The sequence below is a fragment of the Phyllobates terribilis genome, unplaced genomic scaffold (genome assembly GCF_046119375.1).
Source record: "Phyllobates terribilis strain yellow unplaced genomic scaffold, ASM4611937v1 Scaffold_5__5_contigs__length_657084704, whole genome shotgun sequence".
In the NCBI taxonomy this organism is placed as follows: domain Eukaryota; kingdom Metazoa; phylum Chordata; class Amphibia; order Anura; family Dendrobatidae; genus Phyllobates; species Phyllobates terribilis.
This window is the reverse complement of record NW_027362765.1, coordinates 166,377,882-166,403,983: the sequence shown is the minus strand read 5'-3', so window position 1 is coordinate 166,403,983 and position 26,102 is coordinate 166,377,882. Positions and strand designations below refer to the sequence as shown.

Genomic DNA, 26,102 nt, shown 5'->3' with positions numbered 1-26,102 from the left:
TGTATTAGGGCTCATTCATAACCCAGTGAATTTTCACGTACATTAAAAAATGGTTTGAGTTTCATCAGAGTTTGGTCAGTGTCAGTTTTTGCCATCAGAGTTTCATCAGTTTTTCTCAGATGAAGTAAAAAAGTGATGGAGGTTTTTCAAGCTTCTCCAGTCTTACAGTCCGTGAGAAATGGACAGCACATGGATGGCATCTGAGTACTGTCCAATTCCTTTCAGACTCATAGACTTACATAGTTACATAGTTACATAGTTTACATAGTTTATAAGGCCGAAAAAAGACAAGCGTCCATCCAGTTCAGCCTATTTCTTGTGCACTGCAGCTATTCCGCAGCGTTGATCCAGGGGAAGGCAACAAAAAAACATGCGGTATAGGCCAATTTACATCATTGAGGAAAAAGTCAGTTCCCGACACCAATCTGGCAGTCAGATTAAATCCCTGGATTAATTAACTAAGCATAAGATGTAATTTTATTGTTCTCAAGAAAGGCGTCCAGGCCTCTCTTGAACTCTTTAAGTGAGTTGGACATCACCACTTCCTCTCCCAGAGAGTTCCAGAGTCTCACGGCTCTGACCGTAAAGAATCCCCTTCTATGCTGGTGCAGGAACCTCCTTTCCTCCAGACGCATAGTGTGCCCCCTCGTCTTTGTCACCATCCTTGGTATAAACAGGTCGTGGGAGAGATCTCTGTACTGCCACCTGATGTATTTATACATGTTTATGAGGTCTCCCCTAAGCCTTCTCTTTTCCAACGTAAATAGGCCTAATTTTGACAACCTCTCTGGGTATTCTAGTCCCTCCATTCCCTTTATTACCTTAGTCGCCCTCCTTTGTACCCTCTCTAGCTCCAATATGTCTTTCCTGGGGAGAAACTTGGGGAGTTTGAACCCACAATTGGATCAATATTGGACGTGTCTCCCCGATTTTGTGTAGACCACTAGGTCCAAGGAAAAAAATCGGAAAAGTGAACAGCCCCAAAGACTATCGTAGGTACGAGTGCTATTCGTGAAAAACATGATAGCTACCAATCATTCGAGAAAAACTGATGTTTGAATGAGCCCTAAAGGTGGCCATACACATTAGATAGAAGTAGGTTAAACCAAGCATTAATGAACAATCACTACACCAAGGCAATCATAAATATTTAAGTCTGTGTTGGCCATTACCGTCGCTCAACCTGGCCATACATAGGCAATGGCACTTGGCAAAAGATGACATTTTCGGGAAAGTACTGGACGGTTGACTAGTGATTATAAAACAAAAATATTGAGTTTGTCTGACTTAATTCCAGACAATGATTTATATCAGTCTTTACTATTCTGGAGGCGCATCCTACAGATGTGTCTTTTTAGTTAGAACTGAGTAATATCAAGATGATATTAGAGGCTACCGGGAAATTTATCTTGTGATAAACAGTTTTTTGTTGAGTTTCAACCAGTCATTAAGGTGCCGATTAACAGAAAAATATGACAAATGTCAACTCTTCTATCTGAGTTTTATGGCAATGATTCATTTTGCTGATGTAAAAGCAAAAAAAAAGTTTAATGTCAGTTTGAAGAGCAAAATTCATGGTAATATAGTATACATATGGTTGTGCCGGTGTATATATTTTTTGTCGTTTTTGAAAGCTATGTAATGAAACCTCTCCAGAAGACTGCCTGTTTGAGAAGACAGCCTACAATCTAAGCTTGATTTTTCTGAGACAGACTTCAGACTTCAGTTCCTGTATAGTAGTACTCTTCCTTGAGAGAGCCATCCCCCTAGAGGACCATTTTTTTTGGTTTTACTCTTAAGTGGTCATCCCAAAAAAATATTAATGTATATATATAAAGGAAATAGGAATATCAAGGAGAAAAGGTGGTGGTGGTCTCTGTGTCCATTGCAAAAGAGCTTCTCTTGCTTGGTTTGCTTGTAGACCATTTGGAAAACTTCTCTTGACTTAGGCAGCCCAAATCCTTGAAGAATTTACACATGTCATTCCTGAACTTGATTCCAATTATAGCATAGAGAAAAGGGTTAAGGCAACAACGCAAGCATGCCAGACTATAGGTTATGTCATCAGCTATGTCCAGTTTTTTGCTCACAGTGCAATCGCTGCTGTTGTAAAAGTTCTTCACCAACAAGACACTGTTGTATGGCAACTGGAAAACCACAAATGCAATGACAATGGCAATGATGACCTTGATAGCTTTGTACTTCTCAAAATTACGTGCTCGTAGCAGGGTTCTGATGACCATACTATAACAAAAGGACATGATGAGAAAGGGTAGAAGAAATCCCAAGACCATCTGAATGATCGTCAGCATTGCATTGAAACTCTTTAAATCTGTTTGCAATATGGTGCAAATTTCCTTGTCATACATGATCATGACGCCACTATTGATCATCTCAGGTATGGATAAGGTGAAGGCCAGGAACCAGATGCAAACACTGGAGAGCTTGCTAATCAGTACCGTCTTGGATCTGTGACGATGAGCAGAAGGTGCTTCGACTATTGCAAAGTATCTTTCAATGCTTACACTCATGAGCAGGAACATCCCACTGATGAAGCTCATTTTGTACAGACAGTAGATAACCTTACACATCTCGTTACCAAAAACCCAACGATAACTAATGCTCACTGCCCAGAAAGGAAGGGTGAAGAGGAAAACAATATCTGCAATTGCCAAGTTCAGCATGTAGTAGTCTGTTCCTGTTTTTAGTCTCTTGAAGTACAAGTATCTTAGCATGACCAGACCATTTCCAGATAATCCGACGATGCAGATAATGAAGTACATTAATGGCAGGAAGTTGGAACTGAAGTTTCGAACGTCACCCTTTTTACATTGCTCTTGATAATCATCAATTTCCAGCATCACATAGTCTCCTTCTGTGGTCACGTCGGTGGAATTTCCGATCCCATCACTAACCTGAGAAATTGCAAATGTTACATGTTATTTTAAATGCTATAGTATGGGCCTCATACCAGCTGCATAGAGGCTCAGACTGGCCCACAGAGGAACATTCCCTTAAATTAGCAGTAGTTGGCACTTGATTCATTATGCACAGACCAAGCCTCACCATTCAACAAGCTGCCAAGTTTATTATTATACAAAAGCGTAGGTAAGCCTATGAATGAGGATATTGTGCAATTTGCACGTAGCTGCTGAACTTTTACTCTTCCTTTAATTTAAATCTTCATTAGACAACTGGGCATGGTCCTGAAAATGACCCCCATGAAGAAGAGTTTCGGGCCATGCCTATTTGGAAAATAGACTAAATTTATATACAGGGAAGGAGGGGAACAAAAGAAAAACAATGCTAGATTCAGGAGAACAGCGGCACATTAAATGGGTAAAAAGAATACATATTTATGGGACATGACAGGTCCTCTTTAACCCAATTCTGTGTATGTATGTTTTGAGCATTTGGTAAGTAGTAGCCATATTATGCCATCTGCAGCCTGGGCTGCGGGTATCTGTCCATGGCAGTCTGTAAATTTGACATCCCCTGACAGACACACATGATCGCATGATGATGGTAATCTGCAACACATAAGGGAACATTTGCACATTTTCTATTCTCTGAGCTTCTCTAAGCCACATCCTGTCTCACCTGGAGTGAAAGCACAGGAAGCCACAGATTCACAATTCAAGTTGCAAAATGACCTTCTGCATCTCGGCAAGGTGCTAACATTGTACAAGATCGGTAGTCTAAAAGAGGGGTGGATTATAAAGGGACAATTGCCCAGGTCCTCCCCCAACCTTTATCTGGCCCTGTTATAAAATCAATAGAGTGAAATATTTTTTATTTTTTGACATGGATGGTGTTCAAACAATAAATGGAGGCACAGTCACCTGTCAATCGTAGATCCAGTGCGACCAATCCGGAGGATTGTGCCACCGCAGGAAGCAATGTCTGCTCCATTCAGAAGTCATCAGGTCTGTAATTGGCTGCAGTGGTCAGGTGACTTGAGGAGTGCATCAATGCATGTTTCTTTAATAGCGCATTCTTGTAGTCACCTGACCGCTGCAGTCAATCACCGGCTGTTGAACTTTAAATGAGTAGACCACTTCCAGAGCCAGCACAGACCTCTGGAACAGCCTATGCTAGAACCACAGGGGTACTGGAAGGTGAGTATGCCTGATATGGCTGTCTAAGTCATTTTAAAATCCACCTCCTCATGCTTTACACTGCAACTCAGTTTATTCAGATTGGCTGCTGTGTATAAGAAAAAGCCCAACCCAAGCTCAGAAGAAAGTTAGTCCATACTCACAGAAGAGAAAGGGCTGATGCTGCTGTTTGCAGAGTTATTAGACTCAATGTCTGCTTTGGTTGAGACTACCTGTAACATGAATAATTAATATTGTACATAAGCGTGCTTAGTTGAAATATATTACAAATTTATTATTTAAAGAAAATATCACTTTCCATAAATATGTATTTTTTCTACCTGGTGTACAGTAAATGCCGCTGTTCTCCTGAATTTGTCATTTTTTATTTTTTGTTCCAGCGCCTCTCCTCTCCTGAGATATGAGCCCCTCTTGTCAGCCAAATGGGAGTGGTCCTCAAGGAGACATCCACAGGGAAGATATGGGGACCAGGGCTATTTTGGCAAATAAAACTAGATTTATATACAGGGAAGAGGGGCCGTATCTCAAGAGCAGAGAGGAGCAGGGACAAAAGAAAAATAACACCGGATTCAGTAGAAGAGCAGCATTTACACCAGGTAAAAGAAAAATTGTATTTATGGCAAGTGACACATTATCTTTAATACGATATTAGAATGTGACATGTTGATGGTACTGTTGCATCATTATTTTAAAATATCACATTAATCATCCTGAGTTATGGGCCTCAGCATATGGGAAAACAAACCACTGAAAATTACAATTTGTTCTGCAAAAACATGCCCTCGTACGAAGGGAAAAATAAGTAATTTATGGGAAACATGATGATGAAAAAATGAAAAAATGTCCCAAAAGGAAAAGAGTTAATGACCTTTAAAAGTAGACAATCAGTGAAAAGTCCCCGTGTGTCTGTGCTCTTAGTGGTTTGCGTGATGGTTGGTAGATTTTTTTCTTTTTAATACTTTCTTTCATTTTAAAACAGAACAATAAATCTCAACATTTCGAAAGTGTAATTATTGTTTACCGTGGTATTATGGATTGCATAAGATCACAAGACTGCTGAGATCAACTGATTGTCACACATCCTAGTACTGAGAACTCTCTACCCGTATTATTCCTGGTAAGACAGTGATGCCAATTGGCATTCCTAGTAAATCCTCTCTATTAGGCCACGGCCCCACTATCAGTATTTGGTCAGTATTCGCTCAGTATTTTTTCTCAGGAGTGGGAGCCAAAACCAGGTGAAGAACAATCAGAGAAAAGGTATAATAGAAACAAGTCACCAATTCTGCATTTATCACCCACTCCTGAGAAAAAATACCGACCGAATACTGACCAAATACTGATAGTGGGGCCATGGCCTTAATAGCTGTGTTGTATTGGTGTTTTTGAGCATTTAACCCCTTAAGAACCAATCGATTTTTGGTTTTTGTGCTTTCGCTTTTTCCTTCCCTTATTCCAAGAGCCATCATTTTTTTCATTTTTCCATCGATATAGCCATGTGAGCCATGTGAGCCACCATCCATTTTATCATCTGATGTACTGGAGAGCAGGAAAAAATTCAGTGGTGTGGCAAAATAGCAAAACCAGTGTTTTTTGTTTTTATTTATTTACAGCGTTGATTTTACTGTAAATCTGACCTGGTAGTATGATTCTCCAGATCAGTACAATTACGCAGATACCAAACATGTATAGTTTTTGTTTTATTTAAATGATGAAAAAAACATTCACAAAACTAAGAAAAAAAACATTTTGCCTGTGTCATTACTTTCCGAGATCCATAACATTTTCAATTTTTGGGATGTGGGGCTGTGTGAGGGCTTGTTTTTTCCACCCCAAGCCAATGTTTTTATTAATATAATATTGGAGTATATACAATGTTTTGATCGCCTGTTATTACATGTTGTTGCAGCTGCCAAAAAACTGTAACTATGGCGTTTTGATTTTTTTTATCTTTACACTTTTAAACCATCAGATTAATTTATTTTATATTTTGATAGATCGAACTTTTACGAACGCAGCGATACCAAATACCGTATGTGTTTTTTTTTTAATTCCTTATTTTTTAATGGGGTGAGAAAAAGGGGTGGTTTGAACTTTAATATATATTTTGTATTTTTTTCATAGGGCCAGCTGTCAGTCAGTGCCGGGGGGCGAGGTTAATGCTTCTGCTCTCTGTATAAGGAGCAGTGATTGAACCAGCACCGGCACTGCCCCCAAACTGAAACCGGAACGCTGTGGGGTGGAATAAAATTCACTTCCTCCTTGCAGTGGGGGTCTAAGTGCCAGCGCCGGGCACATTCACAAATCTATTAACCTGAAGATTAACCACATATCTGCAGGTTAATAGCATTTTTTCAGGTGACAGGTTCCCTTTAAGTGTGCGAGAAACTCTTTACGGAACAGTTTCTTTAACCCCTTAATAACATCTGACGTACTAATACGCGTCTGTGCCCTGGGACTTAAGAGCCAGACCCGTATTAGTACGTCATCGCGATCGCGCGCGCACACAGGCTGTGCGGGCGCGATCGCCGCCAGGTGTCAGCTGATTGTCACAGCTGACACCCGGTACTATGTGCAGGGAGCAGTCCTGCACCGCTCCCAGCACATTAACCCCCGCGATGCTGCGATCGAAGTCGATCGCGGCATTGCGGGGGCAAGGGGAGGTGATCGGCGATACTCACCTCCTCTTCCGGCTTCCAGCGCAGTCTGCAAAGGCTTCCCGGGTGTTGCCATGACGACCCGATGTCGTCATGACAACATCCGGGTCACCAGAGAGCAGGAAGATTGCTTGGACATGCGCAGTGCATCTCCAAGCAATCTTCACACTGTGCACTTCTGACAGCCTTCATGGCATAGGGATGGTGCTCCATTCCTGTGCCATGCAGGCGATCAGAAAAAAAAAAGTGAAAGTCCCAGAGTGGTACAAAGTAATAAAGTGTATAAACTGTGTGAAAGTGGAAAAAAAAAAAAAAATGTGCAAAAATATTATAAAAAAATAAAAAAAATAATACACCAAAAATAAAAATATAATGTACCCATCAATAAATATTATTATAAAAAAAATAAAAAAAAAACAATAAAAGTACACATATTTGGTATCGCCGCGTCCGGAAAAACCTGACCTATAAAACTGTCCCACTAGTTAACCCCTTCAGTGAACACGGTAAAAAAAAAAAAAAAAAAACGAAGCAAAAAACAATGCTTTATCACCATACCGCCAAATAAAAAGTGGAATAACACGCGATCAAAAAGACGCATATAAATAAAAATGATACCGCTGAAAACATCATCTCGTCCCGCAAAAAACAAGCTGCCATACAGCTCCATCAGCCGAAAAATAAAAAAGTTATAGCTCTCAGAATAAAGCGATACTAAAAAATATTTTTTTCTATAAAATAGCTTTTATTGTGTATAAGCGCCAAAACATAGAAAAATGATACAAATGTGGTACCGCTGTAAACGTACTGACCCGAAGAATAAAGCTACCTCATCAATTTTACCACACGCGGAACAGAATAAAAAAAAAAAACAATTCCTGAATTGTTGGTTTTTGTTTATTCTGCCTCCCAAAAATCGGAATAGAAAGCGATCAAAAAATGTCACGTGCCTGAAAATGGCACCAATAACAACGTCAAGTCATCCCGCAAAAAACGAGCCGTCACATGACTGTCTGCCAAAATCTGGAAAAATTATAGCTCTCAAAATATGGCGATGCAAAAACTAGATTTTACAAAAAATGCGTCTTTTAGTGTGTGACAGCTGTCAGTCATAAAAACCCCATATGATTCTGGCATTGCTGTAATCACACCGACCCGAAGAATAAAGTCGTCTAATCACTTATACCGCACAAGGAACGGCGTCAAAAATAAACTCTTGGGTTAGGATTGGGCTAGGGTTAGGGCTGGGTTTGGGGCTAGGGTTGTGCTGGGGCTAGGGTTGTGCTGGGGCTAGGGTTGTGCTAGGGTTAGGGCTGGGGTTGGGATTTTTTTCAAAAGTAAGAAAAAAAGATGACGATATGGCGACTAGTGTTGAGAGCAAGTGCTCGCTACTTGAGTTTGCATCGGGTGCTCTGGTATGCATTGAGTATCGTGGGTATTTGAGTGACATGCTCGAGTCTCTGCCCCATATGCTTCGCGGCCAAAAAACTTTACGGGGATTGCCTGCCATGCACGAGCGATCCCCGCATGTTTTTTTTTGGGTGTCTAATAACCGTGAAACATGCGGAGCAGGGACTCGAGCATGTCACTCGAGCACACGCTGTACATGGTGCATACCTGAATACCCGATGCAAACTCAAGTAGCGAGCACTTGCGCTCAAGAATAATGACAACTTATTCAATATGATGACCTAATGTAAACAAATTCCGTGCCGTACCTCTGGGTTCAAAATGTTCACTATACACCTTAATAAAATCCTTGAGGGGTATAGTTTCCAAAATGGGGACACTTGTGGGGGAGCTCCACTGTTTAGGCACATCACGGGCTCTCCAAACGCGACATGGTGTCCGCTAACAAATTGAATGGAAAATCGGCTCAAATTGTTAGCGGACGCCATGTTGCGTTTGGAGAGCCCCTGTGTGCCCAAACATTGGAGCTCCCCCACAAGTGACCCCATTTTGGAAACTAGACCCCCCAAGGCACCTATCTAGATGCATAGTGAGCACTTGGAATCCCCAGGTGCTTCACAAATTGATTCGTAAAAATGAAAAAGTGAAAAAAAAAACACTTTTTCATTTTTATGAATCAATTTGTGAAGCACCTGGGGTTCCAAGTGCTCACTATGAATCTAGATAGGTGCCTTGGGGGGTCTAGTTTCCAAAATGGGGTCACTTGTGGGGGAGCTCCAATGTTTGGGCACACAGGGACTCTCTAAATGCAACATGATATCCGCTAACAAATTGAATGGAAAATCGGCTCAAATTGTTAGCGGACACCACATTGCGTTTGGAGAGCCCCTCTGTGCCCAAACTTTGGAGCTCCCCCACAAGTGACCCCATTTTGGAAACTAGACCCCCCAAGGCACCTATCTAGATGCATAGTGAGCACTTGGAATCCCCAGGTGCTTCACAAATTGATTCGTAAAAATGAAAAAGTGAAAAAAAAAACACTTTTTCATTTTTATGAATCAATTTGTGAAGCACCTGGGGTTCCAAGTGCTCACTATGAATCTAGATAGGTGCCTTGGGGGGTCTAGTTTCCAAAATGGGGTCACTTGTGGGGGAGCTCCAATGTTTGGGCACACAGGGACTCTCCAAATGCAACATGATATCCGCTAACAAATTGTCGGCTCAAATTGTTAGCGGATATCATGTTGCATTTGGAGAGTCCCTGTGTGCCCAAACATTGGAGCTCCCCCACAAGTGACCCCATTTTGGAAACTAGACCCCCCAAGGCACCTATCTAGATGCATAGTGAGCACTTGGAACCCCAGGTGCTTCACAAATTGATTCATAAAAATGAAAAAGTGTTTTTTTTTTCACTTTTTCATTATTACGAATCAATTTGTGAAGCACCTGGGGGTTCCAAGTGCTCACTATGCATCTAGAAAGGTGCCTTGGGGGGTCTAGTTTCCAAAATGGGGTCACTTGTGGGGGAGCTCCAAAGTTTGGGCACAGAGGGGCTCTCCAAACGCAATGTGGTGTCCGCTAACAATTTGAGCCGATTTTCCATTCAATTTGTTAGCGGATACCATGTTGCATTTAGAGAGTCCCTGTGTGCCCAAACATTGGAGCTCCCCCACAAGTGACCCCATTTTGGAAACTAGACCCCCCAAGGCACCTATCTAGATGCATAGTGAGCACTTGGAACCCCTAGGTGCTTCACAAATTGATTCGTAAAAATGAAAATGTGTTTTTTTTTTCACTTTTTCATTATTACGAATCAATTTGTGAAGCACCTGGGGGTTCCAAGTGCTCACTATGCATCTAGAAAGGTGCCTTGGGGGGTCTAGTTTCCAAAATGGGGTCACTTGTGTGGAGCTCCAAAGTTTGGGCACAGAGGGGCTGTCCAAACGCAATGTGGTGTCCGCTAACAATTTGAGCCGATTTTCCATTCAATTTGTTAGCGGATACCATGTTGCATTTAGAGAGTCCCTGTGTGCCCAAACATTGGAGCTCCCCCACAAGTGACCCCATTTTGGAAACTAGACCCCCCAAGCCACCTATCTAGATGCATAGTGAGCAGTTGGAACCCCCAGGTGCTTCACAAATTGATTCGTAAAAATGAAAAAGTGTTTTTTTTTTCACTTTTTCATTTTTACGAATCAATTTGTGAAGCACCTGGGGGTTGCAACTGCTCACTATGCATCTAGATAGGTGCCTTGTGGGGTCTAGTTTCCAAAATGGGGTCACTTGTGGGGGAGCTCCAATGTTTGGGCACACAGGGGCTCTCTAAACGCAACATGGTGTCCGCTAATTATTCAAGCAAATTTTACAATCAAAAAGTCAAATGGCGCTCCTTCCCTTCCGAGCCCTACAGTGCGCCCAAACAGTGTTTTTTCCCCAAATATTGGGTATCTGCGTGCCCAGGGGAAATTGCACAACAAATTTTGCGGTCCATTTTTTCTTGTTACCCCTGTGAAAATAAAAAAAATTGGGTCTAAAGTAACATTTTTGTGAAAAAAGTTAAATGTTCATTTTTTTCTTCCACATTCAAAAAATTCCTATGAAGCACCTGAAGGGTTAATAAAGTTCTTGAATGTGGTTTTGAGCACCTTGAGGGGTGCGGTTTTTAGAATGGTGTCACTTTTGGGTATTTTCTGTCATAAAGACCTCTCAAAGTGACTTCAAATGTGATGTGGTCCCTAAAAAAATGGTTTTGTAAATTTTGTTGGAAAAATGAGAAATCGCTGGTCAACTTTTAACCCTTATAGCTCCCTAACAAAAAAAAATTTTGGTTCCAAAATTGTGCTGATGTAAAGTAGACATGTGGGAAATGTTATTTATTAACTCTTTTGTGTGACATATCGCTTTGATTTCAGGGCTTAAAAATTCAAATTTTGAAAATTGCAAAATTTTCGCCAAATTTCCGTTTTTTTCACAAATAAACGCAAGTGATATCGAAGAAATTTTTCCACAATCATGAAGTACAATATGTCACGAAAAAACAGTCTCAGAATCCGTTGAAGCGTTCCAGAGTAATTACCTCATAAAGTGACAGTGGTCAGAATTGTAAAAATTGGCCCGGTCATTAACGTGCAAACCACCCGCGGGGCTTAAGGGGTTAAAATTGAACTTGAAGTTAAGTTACCCTTTAAAACGTCTATGAGGGCTTCAACTTGAGAAGAATACAAATTGGCATTGTTGTGTATGCTCCCATTTTTCTGTGTGTCAGTCTACACTGTGGTTGTGCCATTATAGCTATGAAACAAGAGAATCTGGATGAATAATGGTACAGGTCATCAGTGCACAGAGTTGAGGGAGGACGAAGGGAAATCTTTTCGCTTTCGGGGGCTTCTTGTGACAGATAATGAGAATATTAGTAAAATAGAGCAAATTTCTGACTTTCGAAGAATTTCTCAGTGGAATTGATTACTTAGATTAGAGTGAGGGGGTTAAATAGTTAAAAAGATGTTGGGAGTTTTAGGCACGGCAGAGTATAGCCCCGGTGTGGTTAGAAGGGTATATATCTTATGGGCGTAGTCCCAGGTACTGTTATACTCGTACAGATAATGTCAGTACATGAGCGCTGTGTGGGTGAAGGCTTTATTCTGGATTCTTCCTTTGATGTTGAGCTCTTTTGACAGAAGGAGCTAAGATAGCGACTCAAGAAAAAAAATTACAAAGAAGTTGTGGTTGAAAGGAATAGGTAGAAAGTAAAAAGAGCAGTTGTCTGTAAAGAGGGGTTCGTGAAGACAGTGCCGCACAACTGATCAATGTGGTGAAGCGCCCCCATACAAGAGACTGTGGTTACACATAACCCGATTCCCATGACTTGTCTACAGCACCCTTACCTGCAGGACGGTCAGGACGAGAACCACGAGTAGAAATTCTGAAAATCAGAACAAAAATATTTTTATAAAACCTTCCCATTCTTGTAGCTATGATCTTATGCTATTTGGAGGGGTCTGCCGACCACCTGGTGATGGATGTGACCAGATTAATACTGTAAAAAGTGGTCTGGGGGGCACAAAGTTCTACCAGTTTTGCAACATCACTCGAGATAGATAAAGGATTTAAAGGCAATCTACTGCAGAAAAATGGTAGAACATTTTTAAAGGGAATCTGTCAGTAAGATATACCCCCCCAAACCACATATATGGCCATGCAGGTCTTTGAAATATTAATCCATCAACATCACTATATCTTCTATTTGTTTCTGCATTACCAAGTAATTTTGCATTTTCATTCATATCCAAATGAGGTATTCAGCGCTCTGGTCCTGACAGAGCACTTAAAGGGAATCTGTCACCAGGTTTTTGCCACCCAATATGAGAACAGCATAAAGTAGAGACTGAGACCCTGATTCCAGCGATGTTTCACTTACTGGCCTGCTTAGTATAGTTTTTATAAAATCACTGTTTTATCAGCAGGAGATTATCCCTGGAGGCCTAGTAATTCTCCATATTCATGAGCTCTGTGTAACCTCGCCCCCACCACTGATTGTCAGTATTCTGTGTACTCTGTACAAGGGCAGAAAGCTGACAATCAGTGATGTGGGCAGGGTTATACAGAGCTCAGCATTCAGAGAACTGATAGATCTGCAGCAGATAAAGTAGTGATTTTATCAAACCGACAGCAAGCAGCCCAGTAAGTGACACATCGCTGGAATCAGGGTCATTGTCCCTAAATTACGCTGCTTTTAGATGAAGTAGTAAAAATCTAGTGAGAGATTCCCTTTAACAAGCTACTGCCTCCTGAGGTTGTTTTCCCGCCCAACACCAGCCTCTTTAGCTTGATTGATAGCTATTTAGAAAGTTGCTCAACTTTGCACTTAGGAAAAAAAATGGTCAATTCTGTGCTAAGGTGTGAATAGCCTTGTGGTGGCCATATTACCCTTATAAAGGCATAATAAACATGGTATACTATCATCATAAGCATCTATGTGTCTTTTATAGGGTGGCAAAGTATGCTGATTGAGACTTATGCATTGCTTAGCATATATTAGTTCTGACTAACACATATAGCATGCTGCTTGTAGGCGGTCATCGCCTCTTATTATGATGATATCATGAGTTTCGTCTAGTCATGTAGACATTATTTGACAGCGTCGTCATCAGTACAGTCATTTCTAATCGGCAGAGCTTGTTTTTGTAAGTAAGTTAGTGCATTCATATCATGTGTGCGCTAAACCAGACAGCTCATGGGGATTCTTGTAAGTTACAGTGAAATAGAGTCAGAGTGCTAAGGGATCAATAAATGTCACTCAGCTGCCGTTCCCATAAATAAGCCCTGTGTCTGAGTAAAATATTAAGGAGTAACTGTCACTTTATTTTAGTACACATGAAAATGAGACACTTTGTGAATTATCTTATCAGAAAAATCAGCTTCTTTTTGATCAGTGTCAAAAGTCTCAATTCACAGGTAAAATCTGTCTTCAGTGAAGTCAGATATTCCCTTTAGTGAGATAAGAGTTGGTGCTCATAAAGTTCTATGGAACCAGCAGCAGAATATCTGTGTTTGCCCCTAGCTCCTCCCTCCTGCATAGAAATGTAAAAGCACCAACTGTCATCTATCTCAGTAATGGGGAAATCTGTCTTCACTGCATACAGTGCAGATTTTACCCCTGAATTTAGAGTGAAAAATCAGTCTAGTTAGAGATAGAAGTGGATTTCTCTGATAAGATATATTAGAATGTTTCTTATGTTCATGTGTACTATTGATTTATAAGATAAAAATTACATTGACGGTTACTCTTTAAGGGAATGTGACAATCTATTCATTTTTTCAGTTTTACTAGCTGACATGGGACCAGTACAGATAATGGGCTCCAGCTACAGTTGCCTCTTTCCTTTTTCCCCAGGGTTGCTTGAACCTTTACTACGGTTCTCAGTGCAATGTCAGCAAATGAGAGAGAGTGTGGGAAATCTGGAGAAGAAACTTACCGTATATGTATGATTAGTATTTTTATGTTTAGTATATTTAATGTCGTTTTACAGACCCGGAATACCCTTTTAACTGTTAGTTCTATAAATGTTCTGTCCAGGTTCTGGGATAAACTCTATATAGCAAACAGAGCAGTGGGTGGAAGGTTTCTGCAGCAGCACGTTGCCTCCTAGCAGGAGACTAAGCAACATAAAGCTTTTCCCAAACCTATTCTACCTATTCTAATGGAAGTGGAGCTAAAATTAATGTCTCTATTTGTTATATGAATTATGTTTTTTATTTTTTGCCCACACCAGATTAAAAAGTGAGGAGCACTAACTGTTGTGTTACCACCGGATTAGAACATCAATGTGAATAGTTCCTGTATACAGCAATGCTGATGTCAAAATTGGGTAAAATCAGGCTATGCATACAGCATGGTCAATAAACCCACAAGGCATTGATCACATCTACTGATACAGTTCAGATCCTTCAGTTGTCTTTTTCTTTCAAATTGGTAAAAAGCCTGTTCATCATCCTAAATTATATCTGATGTCTGGGAAATCTTTGTGGCATTATGTAACACGGGTACTTTAGATGCAGCGACACAGAAACACAGAGCAGCCAATGCAGGGTTAATAAACAGGGGAAGTTTATGATAACAGGGTCAATCTCCACGCAGGGAGTAACGGGAAAACATGGGGGAAAACAAGGTAAGTAGCAAGTAAAAGTCTTTAACTGACAGTTCACAGTTTAACTAGATATAGCAGAGTCGACCCGGTTGTAAACGACAGTTTTTACACTTAGCTGACTCTCTTCCTCCACAAGGCAGTTGCCAGCTGATGCCGGTGTTGATTTCTTCAGGCTTCCCCACCCAAACAATGCTCCGTCTTCTGGCGGCAGCGGGCGGTCTCCGGTTTTACCCGCTGAGCCTCTAGTCCATAACATGGCACCTCACGTGCTCGGCTCCATAGACCCTGCGTCTCTTCTCCCTCTAGTCGTGTTGACTCCTCCGGTCCACTGCACTCGGCTCTTGCTCCCAGTACTGGAGCTAGGAGCCTGGACCCTCTCACACTGCTCTCCTGAGCGGGACTCTGCTCTCCCTTTCCCGCGCAAAAGTCCTTGTCGTTCCCTCTCTCTAGCCACGCCACCAGTTTTCCAGTCACCTGACCTCCCAGCTCTCACTCTGGACACGCCCCCAGCTTCCCAGTCACCTGACTCCTGTGCTGGAAGTCTGTCTTCCCCCTGCAAACAGAGGTACGGCCCCGGCAGTTCCCGATCCCTTGTTCTGAAAGTACTTACACCCCGGTCTTCCCTCTTACGCCCCCTCTCTCCTTTAACTCGCCATTCCTCGGGCGAGAGTTCTTTCACCAAACGTTCACATTCTTGGACTTCCTGGACGATACGGTACCATATGAATTGATATTGTTCGTAACGGTGAGGAGGCACTCCTGCTGTTGTTCGTTCTGACCGGCGTAACTCAGTTTGACCGGTGGGTGGTGCAGGGTCACTCGGATTTCCAATCTCCCGCCTGCCCGGTGGCTTCAATCGAGGTTGTTCCCTCGCCGCCTGCACTGGGGATTGCAGGTAATCGAGTGCTGGGGCTCGGAGGCAGAACCAACAATTCTTCTTTGTCCACATCGTGGCTTGGGGCAACTGTGACAGGACCCTCTCTAGAAGCAGGTGATTCTTCTCCATCCTCATCATCTTTAGACAGACAGGGTCGCAGCATACTACGATGAACCCACTCTGTTAGACAACTATGCATGGCCAAAAAGAACATGATATATTAAAGGGTGGATTACTGACCAACCTTGAGCAGCACCCCCCCCCCCCCGTAAACAAACCATAAACTGTCAATTAGACCTAAGAAAAGAATAGGAGGACAAGACAGACTACCTGTACAAAATCACTTTATTGGATTATAATATTAAAATTAGACAGGACAGTTTGCAAGGTGGATAAAAAAAACAGATGTATATAACAGTTTGAGATCTAGAAACTGGTCATTGACATCAATGGAATTGCATTTAGCTAGTTTCAAGAAAATATACCAGGGTATATGTATAGCCTGTCGCAATCATATATACTCATGATCTCGCATTAATGCACAGTGCCCCAATAGCCTACAGTAAGACATCAATATATAAATAATTTGAATAAAAAATGCATAGTGATACAACAGTCTGGTACATAATATAGAGGCACAGACGCACCAGAGAGATCTCTTTGTCTTACCACCCCCCCACCCTTGGAAAGCACTCTGGTCATTACACTGCCTTTAGCAGGTTCTGTTTCTTACTCCTTTGCAGCCTGTCTCATGATCTCTCTGGTGTGTCTGGGCAAGGCAGAGCAGAGAGAAACCGCAGGTGCGGTGGGCAAGGTAGAGCAGAGAGAAGCCGTCGGAGCGGTGGGCAAGTCAGAGCAGAGAGAAACAGTTGCCTCTGCAACCACTGAAACGTCTTCTCTGGTCCGAAGTGAGCCCCTCGTTCATGAGCCTCCTTAGCCACTACTCCGACCAACTTCTCTGGGATCACCACTTGCCAGGTGGTCCCGAACTCTCGCAGTAGCTGCACCCGTCGGTACAGCAGCCCGTCTCGCAAGCACAGTCTCTCCCATTGTCCCAGCATTTTCAGTGCTCCCGGGGACAGGGTACTCCTCTCTTCTCGACTGGGAACTTGCAACAAAGCCACCCATTGACCTAATTGAGCAACTCCTCTGTCAGTCTGTTCAAGTCGGATCCAGTCATCTCTTGGCCGCCCTAGCACTTGTTCTTCCGACGTCTCTCCGATCTGTCCCTGTGCCGCGGTCAGCGGCCCTACGAAACTTCGGAAGCTAGGGGTCTCATCCGCCTCCAAATCTTCATCGCGGTCATGATCAGGCCGTTCATAAGTCAGTCTGGAGAGGGCGTCGGCTTGAGTATTCTCTGCCTTAGGCTGGTAGGCGATCTTATACTGGTACCTGGCCATGCGGGCCACCCACCGCTGCTCCAGGCCCCCAATTTCGTATTCTCCAGGTGGGCCAGAGGGTTGCTATCTGTTCTCACCAGTACTTCGGACCCGGACAAATACTCTGCAAACTTCTCGGTCATTGCCCAAGCCAGAGCCAGCAACTCTAATTTAAAAGAGCTATAATTATCTGGGTTCCTCTCGGAGTCATGAAGGGAGCGGCTGGCATACACAATCACACGCTCTTTCCCCTCCTGTACTTGGGATAACACGGATCCCAGACCATGTAGGCTCCTGTCAGTGTGGAGTATGAATGGTTGGGAGAAATCCACATAGGCAAGTATTGGGGCCTCGGTCAGGGCCATTTTTAGGGCACGGAAGGCCTCTTCCTGGCTTCTTCCTTGGAGCCCTCCGGCACTCCCTTAAGTAGCTCCAGCAATGGGTTGGCTATGCGGGTGAAGTTCTTCACAAATCTTCGGTAGTACCCGGCAAGTCCCAGGAAGGCCCGAACGTCCTTCACTGTCTTCGGAGAAAGCCACTCCTGTATGGCGGCCACCTTTTCCTGGGTGGGCCTGACTCCTTCACCGGACACAGTATGACCGAGATATTCGATCTGTTTGTGGAACAGGTGGCACTTCTGGGGCTTCACCTTTAGGCCATGACTCTGTAGGCGACTCAGTACTTGCTCTAGTCGCTGGAGGTGCTCCTCGAAGGTGGCGGCATAGACAATTATGTCGTCAAGGTAAATCAGTGCCTCCTCAAAGTTCAAATCTCCCAGGCTCCCCTCCATAAGGCGCTGGAACTTCCCGGGGGCGTTAGTCAGGCCGAAGGGCATCCAATTGAATTTGAACAGTCCCATGGGTAATATGAACGCCGTCTTTGCACGGTCATGTTCGGCCACGGGCACCTGCCAGTACCCACTGGCCAGATCCAGGGAGAAGAAGTATTTTGCCTTCCCCAAGGCCGACAGGGACTCTTCGATTCGGGGTAGTGGGTAAGAGTCCCGTACTGTACAGGCATTCAGTCGTCTATAGTCCACACAGAACCGCAGGGTCCCATCTTTCTTCCGAACCAGGACAATCGGGGCTGCCCACGGACTATGACTCTCCCGTATCACACCATTCTGTAACATATGGGCTAGCATCTCCTTGACCTCTTTATACATCTGGGGAGGTATCTGCCGGTATCTCTCCCGCACTGGGGCAGCGCTCCCCGTGGGAATCTCGTGGGTAATGGCTTCGGTGCAACCATAATCATCCTCATGGCAAGCAAAGACTTCCTGGTACCGCTCCAGTACCTCCTCAACCTGCTGCACCTGTCGAGGTGTAAGTCCCATCAATTCAGCCCGCATTCGTTCTAGGATTCTTTGTCCCCCCTTCGCACTAGCCCGGTGGGATTCCGGCGGCACGGTGACCGCCAGAGTCCAGGAGTCTCCTCGTACAGCGGACAGCTGTACCACATCTGGTCGCACCAACTTCTCTGGCATTCCCAGAATCTGGACTATTTCCGCCCTGGGAGGGAGTGTGAGATCATCTTCGCCCAGATTAACACACCGCACTATAACATTGCCACGCTGAACGGTGACCAGTATCCAAGCCACCAAGAGTCCGGGGGGTACTTTGTCCATCGATGTTGGTTCTAGCTGAACATCAACCCCCTCAAGAGGTGTGCAGGCCTGTGCGGATAACACGAGTACAGTTTGTCCGGGCGGTAAGGTGAGCGCCGTAGCTGCTGGCACTATTATTTTCCCCAGGACCTTCACTTGACGTCTCCTGAGCCTGGACAGCTCGGATTAGTTGTTGGGGGGTTCGCGGGTCCGACTGGTCTAGAGGAATCTCCTTTGGCTCACTAATCAAGATTTGCCCGATCTCTTTCTGCACATTCATTCCGAGGGTCACCGGGGGTCCACTTCCGGTTCCCCCTGCGACCAGGACGACTCCTTTTTATCCCACATCTTTTCCACACACTCGGATCTTCATCCACACGACCCCTGCGACCGGGATGGGTAACTGATTAGCTGTTGTGAGTCTAATTACTGGTCCCCATTCAGGCTGCGCTATCTCTGGAAATCGCTGTTGAAAGTAGGTTTCTTTCATCGTAGTCACCTGGGATCCCGTGTCAATCAGGTAATGAACAGCCCGACCGCTTATTTCGGCCCAGACAGTCGGGCTGGTGGAAACCCGGTCCTTGGGACTTCCTCTTTTTCTTTCCCCTTCCTCAGGCTCCGGGCTGTGTCCCCCAAGCACGGAGCCTGCTAGTTTAACGGCTGCCGCGACAGGGGCCGCCCTCGGCTAGCACAGCGCCTGGCGTAATGTCCTGCGCCTCCACACTTTCAGCAGGTCGTGTTTCTGTCTGTGTAGGGCTGCCTCACTCCTCTACGGAACTCTCATGCAGGGGGGGTCCTGAATTCAATTCTTTCCATAACTGGAGCAATCGATCTGGGTATCTCTGGTGTCGGGGCAGGGGTCTTCTTGAGACAGGACCATTCATCCCGCATCTCCTGTATGTCCTTTCGCATCTCTCGAGCCCATTCCGGTTCAGCTGCAGGCGGGGTGGGTACCTCGTTACTCCGGACCATCGCTGCCAGGGCCGTCACCCCCATCTCCTGCTGTCTCACACGTGCCTCCACCCCCACTTCTAGAAAAGTCATACGTGGGTTGGCACGCAGGCGCTCCCGCAAGGCCTGCTTCAGCTGCACATCCCTGAGGCCTGCCACAAACTGGTCCCTTAAGATCACGTCAGGGGGGCCCATTCCCAAATTCCTCATGTCGTCTTTTCTAGTGATATAGGCATGCACCCTCTGTAAGGCATTAACATACTGCGTCACAGTTTCACCCTCCTGCTGCACTTGGTGAAACAGCCGTATCCTCAGCTCTCCTACATTGGTGGGATCCCCATGCATCTCCTCCAGTGTCCGCACCACTTTTTCTACAGTATCCCGGTCATGGGGAGGGCGGTACATCACGGATTGTTGGACCTCGCCATCCAGGGCCAGTAAGGCTATTTCGGCTTGCATAGCTGGGGTCATCGGATGCATACGTAACATACTCCTAACTCTCTCAATCCAGTCCCACAGCATCATATTGTCCCCGGTGAGCTTTGGGAAATTGCTGAGCATGGCCCCCAACGGCAAGCTAAATTTAGGGGCTCCCAGGATGGACTGCTCTGCAGTGTCTGTGTCTAACGACTGCATCCTGCCGACTACGCCAAATGCTACGGGTACTTTAGATGCAGCGACACAGAAACACACAGCAGCCAATGCAGGGTTAATAAACAGGGGAAGTTTATGATAATAGGGTCAATCTTCAAGCAAGGAGTAACAGGGGAAAATAAGGGAAGTAGCAAGTAAAAGTCTTTAACTGACAGTTCACAGTTTAACTAGATATAGCAGAGTCGAACCGGTTGTAAACGACAGTTTTTACACTTAGCTGACTCTCTTCCTCCACAAGGCAGTTGCCAGCTGATGCCGGTGTTGATTTCTTCAGGCTTCCCCGCCCAAACAATGCTCCGTCTTCTGGCGGCAGCGGGCGGTCTCCGGTTTTACCCGCTGAGCCCCTAGTCCATAACACAGCACCTCATGTGCTCAGCTCCACAGACTCTGCGTCTCTTCTCCCTCTAGTCGGCTTGACTCCTCCGGTCCACTGCACTCGGCTCTTGCTCCCAGTACTGGAGCCAGGAGCCTGGACCCTCTCACACTGCTCTCCTGAGCGGGACTCTGCTCTCCCTTTCCCGTGCAAAAGTCCTCGTCTCCTCCTCTCTCAAGTCACGCCACCAGTTTTCCGGTCACCTGACCTCCCAGCTCTCACTCTGGACACGCCCCCAGCTTCCCAGTCACCTGACTCCTGTGCTGGAAGTCTGTCTTCCCCCTGCAACCAGAGGTACGGTCCCGGCAGTTCCAGATCCCTTGTTCTGAAAGTACTTACACTCTGGTCTTCCCTCTTACAATTACAGCTCCCAATGTGATTGGTAAGCTTTCCAAAGGTCCTAAATAGCAAATCTGCCCTGCTACATAGTGAGATTTTACATAGATGGAGTTCCTGGATGACAGCCCTTGTAGGACCAAAAAATGCAGCGCAAGCCTCTGTTCACATCTGTCACAGGTGCATGTTGCGGTATTTTGCTACTGGTTTCTGGCTGGTGGATCCGGTTCTGCCATTACTTTTACACCCTGGTATGTCTCTACTTTAGACTATGTGCCCACATAGCGTTCTTGTAGCGTTTTTGCTGCGTTTTTACGGCCGCAAAAACGCTTGTAAAACCGTCTGCCATGCAAAGCAATGTGAATTCGGATGTGCTGTGCACATGACGCGCTAATTAGTGTGCCGAATTCGCATTGCGCTGCAAAACGCAGCATGACCATTTCTACCGCGATTACGCTGCAAATTCGCGGCCATTGAGGAACATTGATACGCAGCAAACCCGCAGGTATATGTGGATTTGCTGCGTTTCAATTAAATTCAATGGCTGCGAATTTGCGGCGTAATCGCGGTGTGTGTGGTACCCAGAATCAAGAGGAGACTACAACACCTCTTCATCCCGGCTACCACGCGGTGAAAAAAAGAAATAAAAAAAGTTAAAAATAAAAAAAACATGTATACTCACCTCTCCGGTCTGCTCCCGGCGGCGTCCTCTCTCCTCGGCGTCCCGCGGTGTACTTGCAGGACCAGAGGTGACGTCATTTAGTCAGCTGATGGTCACGTGACTGCTGACGTCAGCGGTTAGGTGATTGTCGCGTGACCATCAGTTGACTAAATGACGTCACCGCAGGTCCTGCCAGTACACCGCGGGACGCCGAGGAGAGAGGATTACCTCCGGGAGGAGACCGAAGAGGTGAGTATACAGTTTTTTTTTATTTTTAACTTTTTAATTTTTTTTTTTTTTTACTATAGATGCAGTATTTAAAGCATCCAAGTTGGTCACACAATATAAATCCATGCCTTTTGCACAGATTTATATTGTGTGACCAACTTGTGTGTGCTCAAAATCGCTTGGAAAAATGCTTGAAAAAACGCATGCAGAAATGTATGCAAAAACGCTTCTCTCTGGCAGAAAAAATGCATGTAAATCTGCATGCGTTCTTTTCTGCCAGAGAGAGGCAAAAACGCTCTACATCAAATCTGCTACGTGGGCACATAGACTTACTTGTTATCATCCAGGTTTACTAGAAGCAAATGAACATAATTTCTAAGGCCACATGCACATGTTCAGTATTTTACCTCAGTGTTTGTAGCCAAATTCAGGAGTGGAACAAATAGAGGAAAAGTATAATAGAAATGCGTCACCACTTCTGTATTTATCACCCACTCCTGGTTTGGACTTAGAAATACTGAGGTAAAATACTGACCAAATACTGAACGTGTGAACATGGCCTAACAGTGTGACAGAACTGGACGACTCTATGAGTTGCCTTCATTATATTTTACCTTTAAAGTGCACCTGTAACCACAGGGTAATTCATTAAGAGAGTAATTTTTTTTAATTGTGTTTGTGGTTGCGTTACCATTATTTGTTGCAGAATATCTGATAAATTTGCAGCATCTTTACTTACAACACTTTTTTTTACAGCTGATTTTTTGCTTTTTATGCCGCCACCCACTAGAACCAATCACTGAGTTTAGCAGTTATGCATAGTTAAGTAGTACGAAACCGCAGCTCTCAGTGATTGGCTGAAGTGGTCAGCCATGTCAATCAGCGTGGCAAACTCTGTATATGCAGGGATCCAGAGTTTTATCACCTAAAGAAACAATAAACACAGAAAATGCACAAAATTTTTTAAAAACTATCCAGGCAACTCTTCCTTTAATCCTCACCTATTCTGTCTCATATTTAAGAAGTCTTCTCTTTTGTGTCTCAGAGAGATCAGCCATGCCCCCTCCTCCATCTCCTGACTTTCTTGTGTCTGGCTGTAAGACAACCAGCTACAGTAAAATAAAGAAATAGCTATTACTTACTCCCTTGCTGTTCCAATGTCGCTACTCACGTGCAAGACATCATCCATGTGACTGCAGCAGCCGTGGCTTCAGCAGTGGTGCATGGATGTACTGCACGTAGATACTGAAGGCAGTGATTGGCTGCAGTCAATGATGTCCAGCACATGATCACTGCAATTGAGGCAGCGGCACTGGATAAGTGGGGGAGATTCAAGGAGTCAATAACAGTTATGTAAAACATTTGGATTTTCTGCAGATTTCATCCCTCTACATTGAAATCTGCAGCAGAAAATGAGAAACTAGAGAGTAAAAAACATGTAGAGAGTTGGTAAAATGCTTGTACATGGCTAATACTGTGAGACTCTGCACAGCATTTACTCTGCGTGTGCATTTATCCTGAAGGATGATAGAGCGTCTTACCTGTGAAAGTCAGGAATGTTAAAGGGGTAGTAAATAATCTTGAAAAACATACCACTCACATATTGACCACAGTGTATACCACTGTCACCTTGACATGCCATTGTATGTACCACAATCCTCTATATAATTATTAGTGAAGAAGGTAAGAAGAAAGTTGACTCATTCTTCTCATGTGCTGTAGGACGGAGAACTCAGCATTCAGTGGTGACGCTTACATGAAAAACATCTGACCATAAACCAACTTTCTCACTTTCATTTTTCAAAATCACTTTTTCCATTTACCGAATGCTCTCAGGCTGGAGTTTACGACTAAGAGACAGAGGGTTTTGTTTTAACTCATTTCATAAGAACTCTAAAAAGTCCCTTTTTGGCTATTATAAAGCACTTGTTATATCTTGGAACAATACGATTGCGAGACAAGTCAAAAAATGAATGGATTATCTGTTTTTTTGTTGTTATTTTTTTTAAATTATATATTTGTGAAAAAAGTTTGGAAGTTTAGAAAGTCATTTGTGGTATTTTGTCATGGCTATCCATGTGCTGACATTTCCTGGCCATACATGCTACATTGCAAATTGGCTAAAAACAGCATCTTGCTTCACAGCCTACTGCAAAATATTATTATTTTATAATCACAAGTTAGCTGAAAATTAACAACAGAAGGATGGGCTTATGCGATAAACTTAGATAACATACTAAAGAGAGTACACAACCGGACAGTGCAGAGTTATGTTGGGTTTTCATGTGTCAACTGCAGCCGTTAAAAGACCGCCAATGAGCTAAATGGAAGCTCGTTTAAAGGAGTATTCCTGTCTCCAAGATCCTATCCCAATATGTAGTAGGTGTAATAATAATATTATTAGCAAATATCTCCAATTAGAAATGTAGTATAGTTTTTCTGATTAGCTATGTCACTTACCCCATGTGCAGGGCATTGCAGTAGCTTAGATATCCATGGTTACAACTATTAACAACTAACTAACTGTCACTATATGAGTGGTCGTAACCATAGATTCTGCAATGCCCTGCACATGGGGTAAGCTACATAGCGAATCAGAAGAACTATACTACATTTCTAATTGTAGGTATTTGCTAATATTATTATTACACCTACTGCATATTGAGATAGGATCTTGGAGATAGGAATACCCCTTGGTCTGTTTAGAGCAAACATAATTCAATGCGTATAGAACGATTGTTAAAACAATTGTTCTGTGCTCATAGTTATTTGTTATTAGCAGCACATGGCCTGTATACACAGGGCAATGTGTGCTGCGAATAATGATGATTTATAAGCCGTCTGATTCATAGGAATTACCAATTATATGAACGATTGACCCCCAATTATGGGCCACTTTAATAGCACCACTGAGCTGGCCATACACATGAGATAGCTGTCTGCCTTCATACATATCAGATGGTCAAAGGGGAATCTGTCCCCAACTTTTCACAGTCCTAATTGCATACATTATTAAATGTAGCGGTGATGATGATGGTGTACTTACTGTGAAAATCTATGTCAGGACAGATGTATAAATCTTTTTGAAAGTTTTCCTGCCTGTTATTAATATCAGCATATTAGGAGTCCAACTCTAGCTCTCATCTTAATATCCAGGTTATTCCTAAATGGAATAATTTGATAGTAAGTATGCCAGTCTTGCCAGGTCTAAGCAATTTATTTAATAATGAATACAGTTTGTATTGCAAAATTTGGTGTCAAGTTGCGGACAATGGATGCGAAGTGAGGTTGTGAGGCAGAACACCAAGGACCAAATTAGGCAAAAATAAAAAAAAAAGAATATAAATTTATTACATAATGCAAAAATATTGAAAAGTCCATATGTGAGTGATAGGGGCCTTTTAAGGTAGTGCTGTATATTACCCATGAGCCACTGGTGAGCTCCAATATAAACTCTCTCCTGTCTCTTCATTGCTATTCAGAGATTCAGTACCTTAGGGTCTATCCACTTAGAGGGGAAGCCCTCGCACATGGTCATACCCCGGTCTCCCAAGGTCTAAATTGGGCAGATGTAATTTCTGTAACAGAGCCCCTACCTACCATGTGCCTATTTAACACTTATAACACTGGTGCCTAGTTTAGCGGCCCCTTTGTCCTAAATGAAAGGCTCCAACATTCATTAACTGACCTGAACCCCAACCCAAGATGATTCATTTATATCAATGGGCAACATCTAAGGGTGACCCCATATTCCGACCCCCAAATATAACGGTTTAACATTTCTAAATAACGTATCCGTGAATTCTAAAATGACACCCCAATTATATTACAGTGGACCTAAAATAATTATTGTGCACATTCAACAGTAATATTTTACCTGGACATAATGTCTATTTACCTATAGGGTTAGAAAAGACAAAAAAATATAGCAAACTGTGAGATTAGAATACCAAACACATGAAAGATAACTGGGCATCCTATTATTCTGCATTATTGTCAGGGCTGCTACATCCAAGGAAACCTCTGCTGCCATTCTGTAAATCACTGCCTGCAGCCTGTGGCATCTCATTGTCTCCTCTATCAGGCGGCTACTTACCACTTCCTCGCAGCTGCAGCATGGTGTAAGGAGATTGGGTTCCTTACGTTTGCACGAGACGAGATCCTGTCTGAGCTGTGAAGTCAATGAATGTTTGTCTCCTTGTACC

General features: G+C 43.6%; 1 protein-coding gene across 2 annotated transcripts; it reads right to left on the bottom strand.

Annotated features, from left to right (window-relative positions):
- On the bottom strand, positions 1-26,102 carry CCR7 (C-C motif chemokine receptor 7). Of its 2 annotated transcripts, XM_073683349.1 has the most exons (5): positions 25,994-26,093; positions 24,944-25,060; positions 12,070-12,107; positions 4,262-4,330; positions 1-2,915 (listed from the first exon to the last, which is right to left on the bottom strand). In XM_073683349.1, exon 5 carries the CDS (start codon positions 2,859-2,861, stop codon positions 1,851-1,853), a length of 1,011 nt encoding a protein of 336 aa, XP_073539450.1. In that variant the 5' UTR covers positions 2,862-2,915; positions 4,262-4,330; positions 12,070-12,107; positions 24,944-25,060; positions 25,994-26,093; the 3' UTR covers positions 1-1,850. The 2 variants fall into 2 exon arrangements, with proteins under 2 accessions (XP_073539450.1, XP_073539449.1); XM_073683348.1 differs by lacking the exon at positions 24,944-25,060 and having other exon boundaries at positions 25,994-26,102.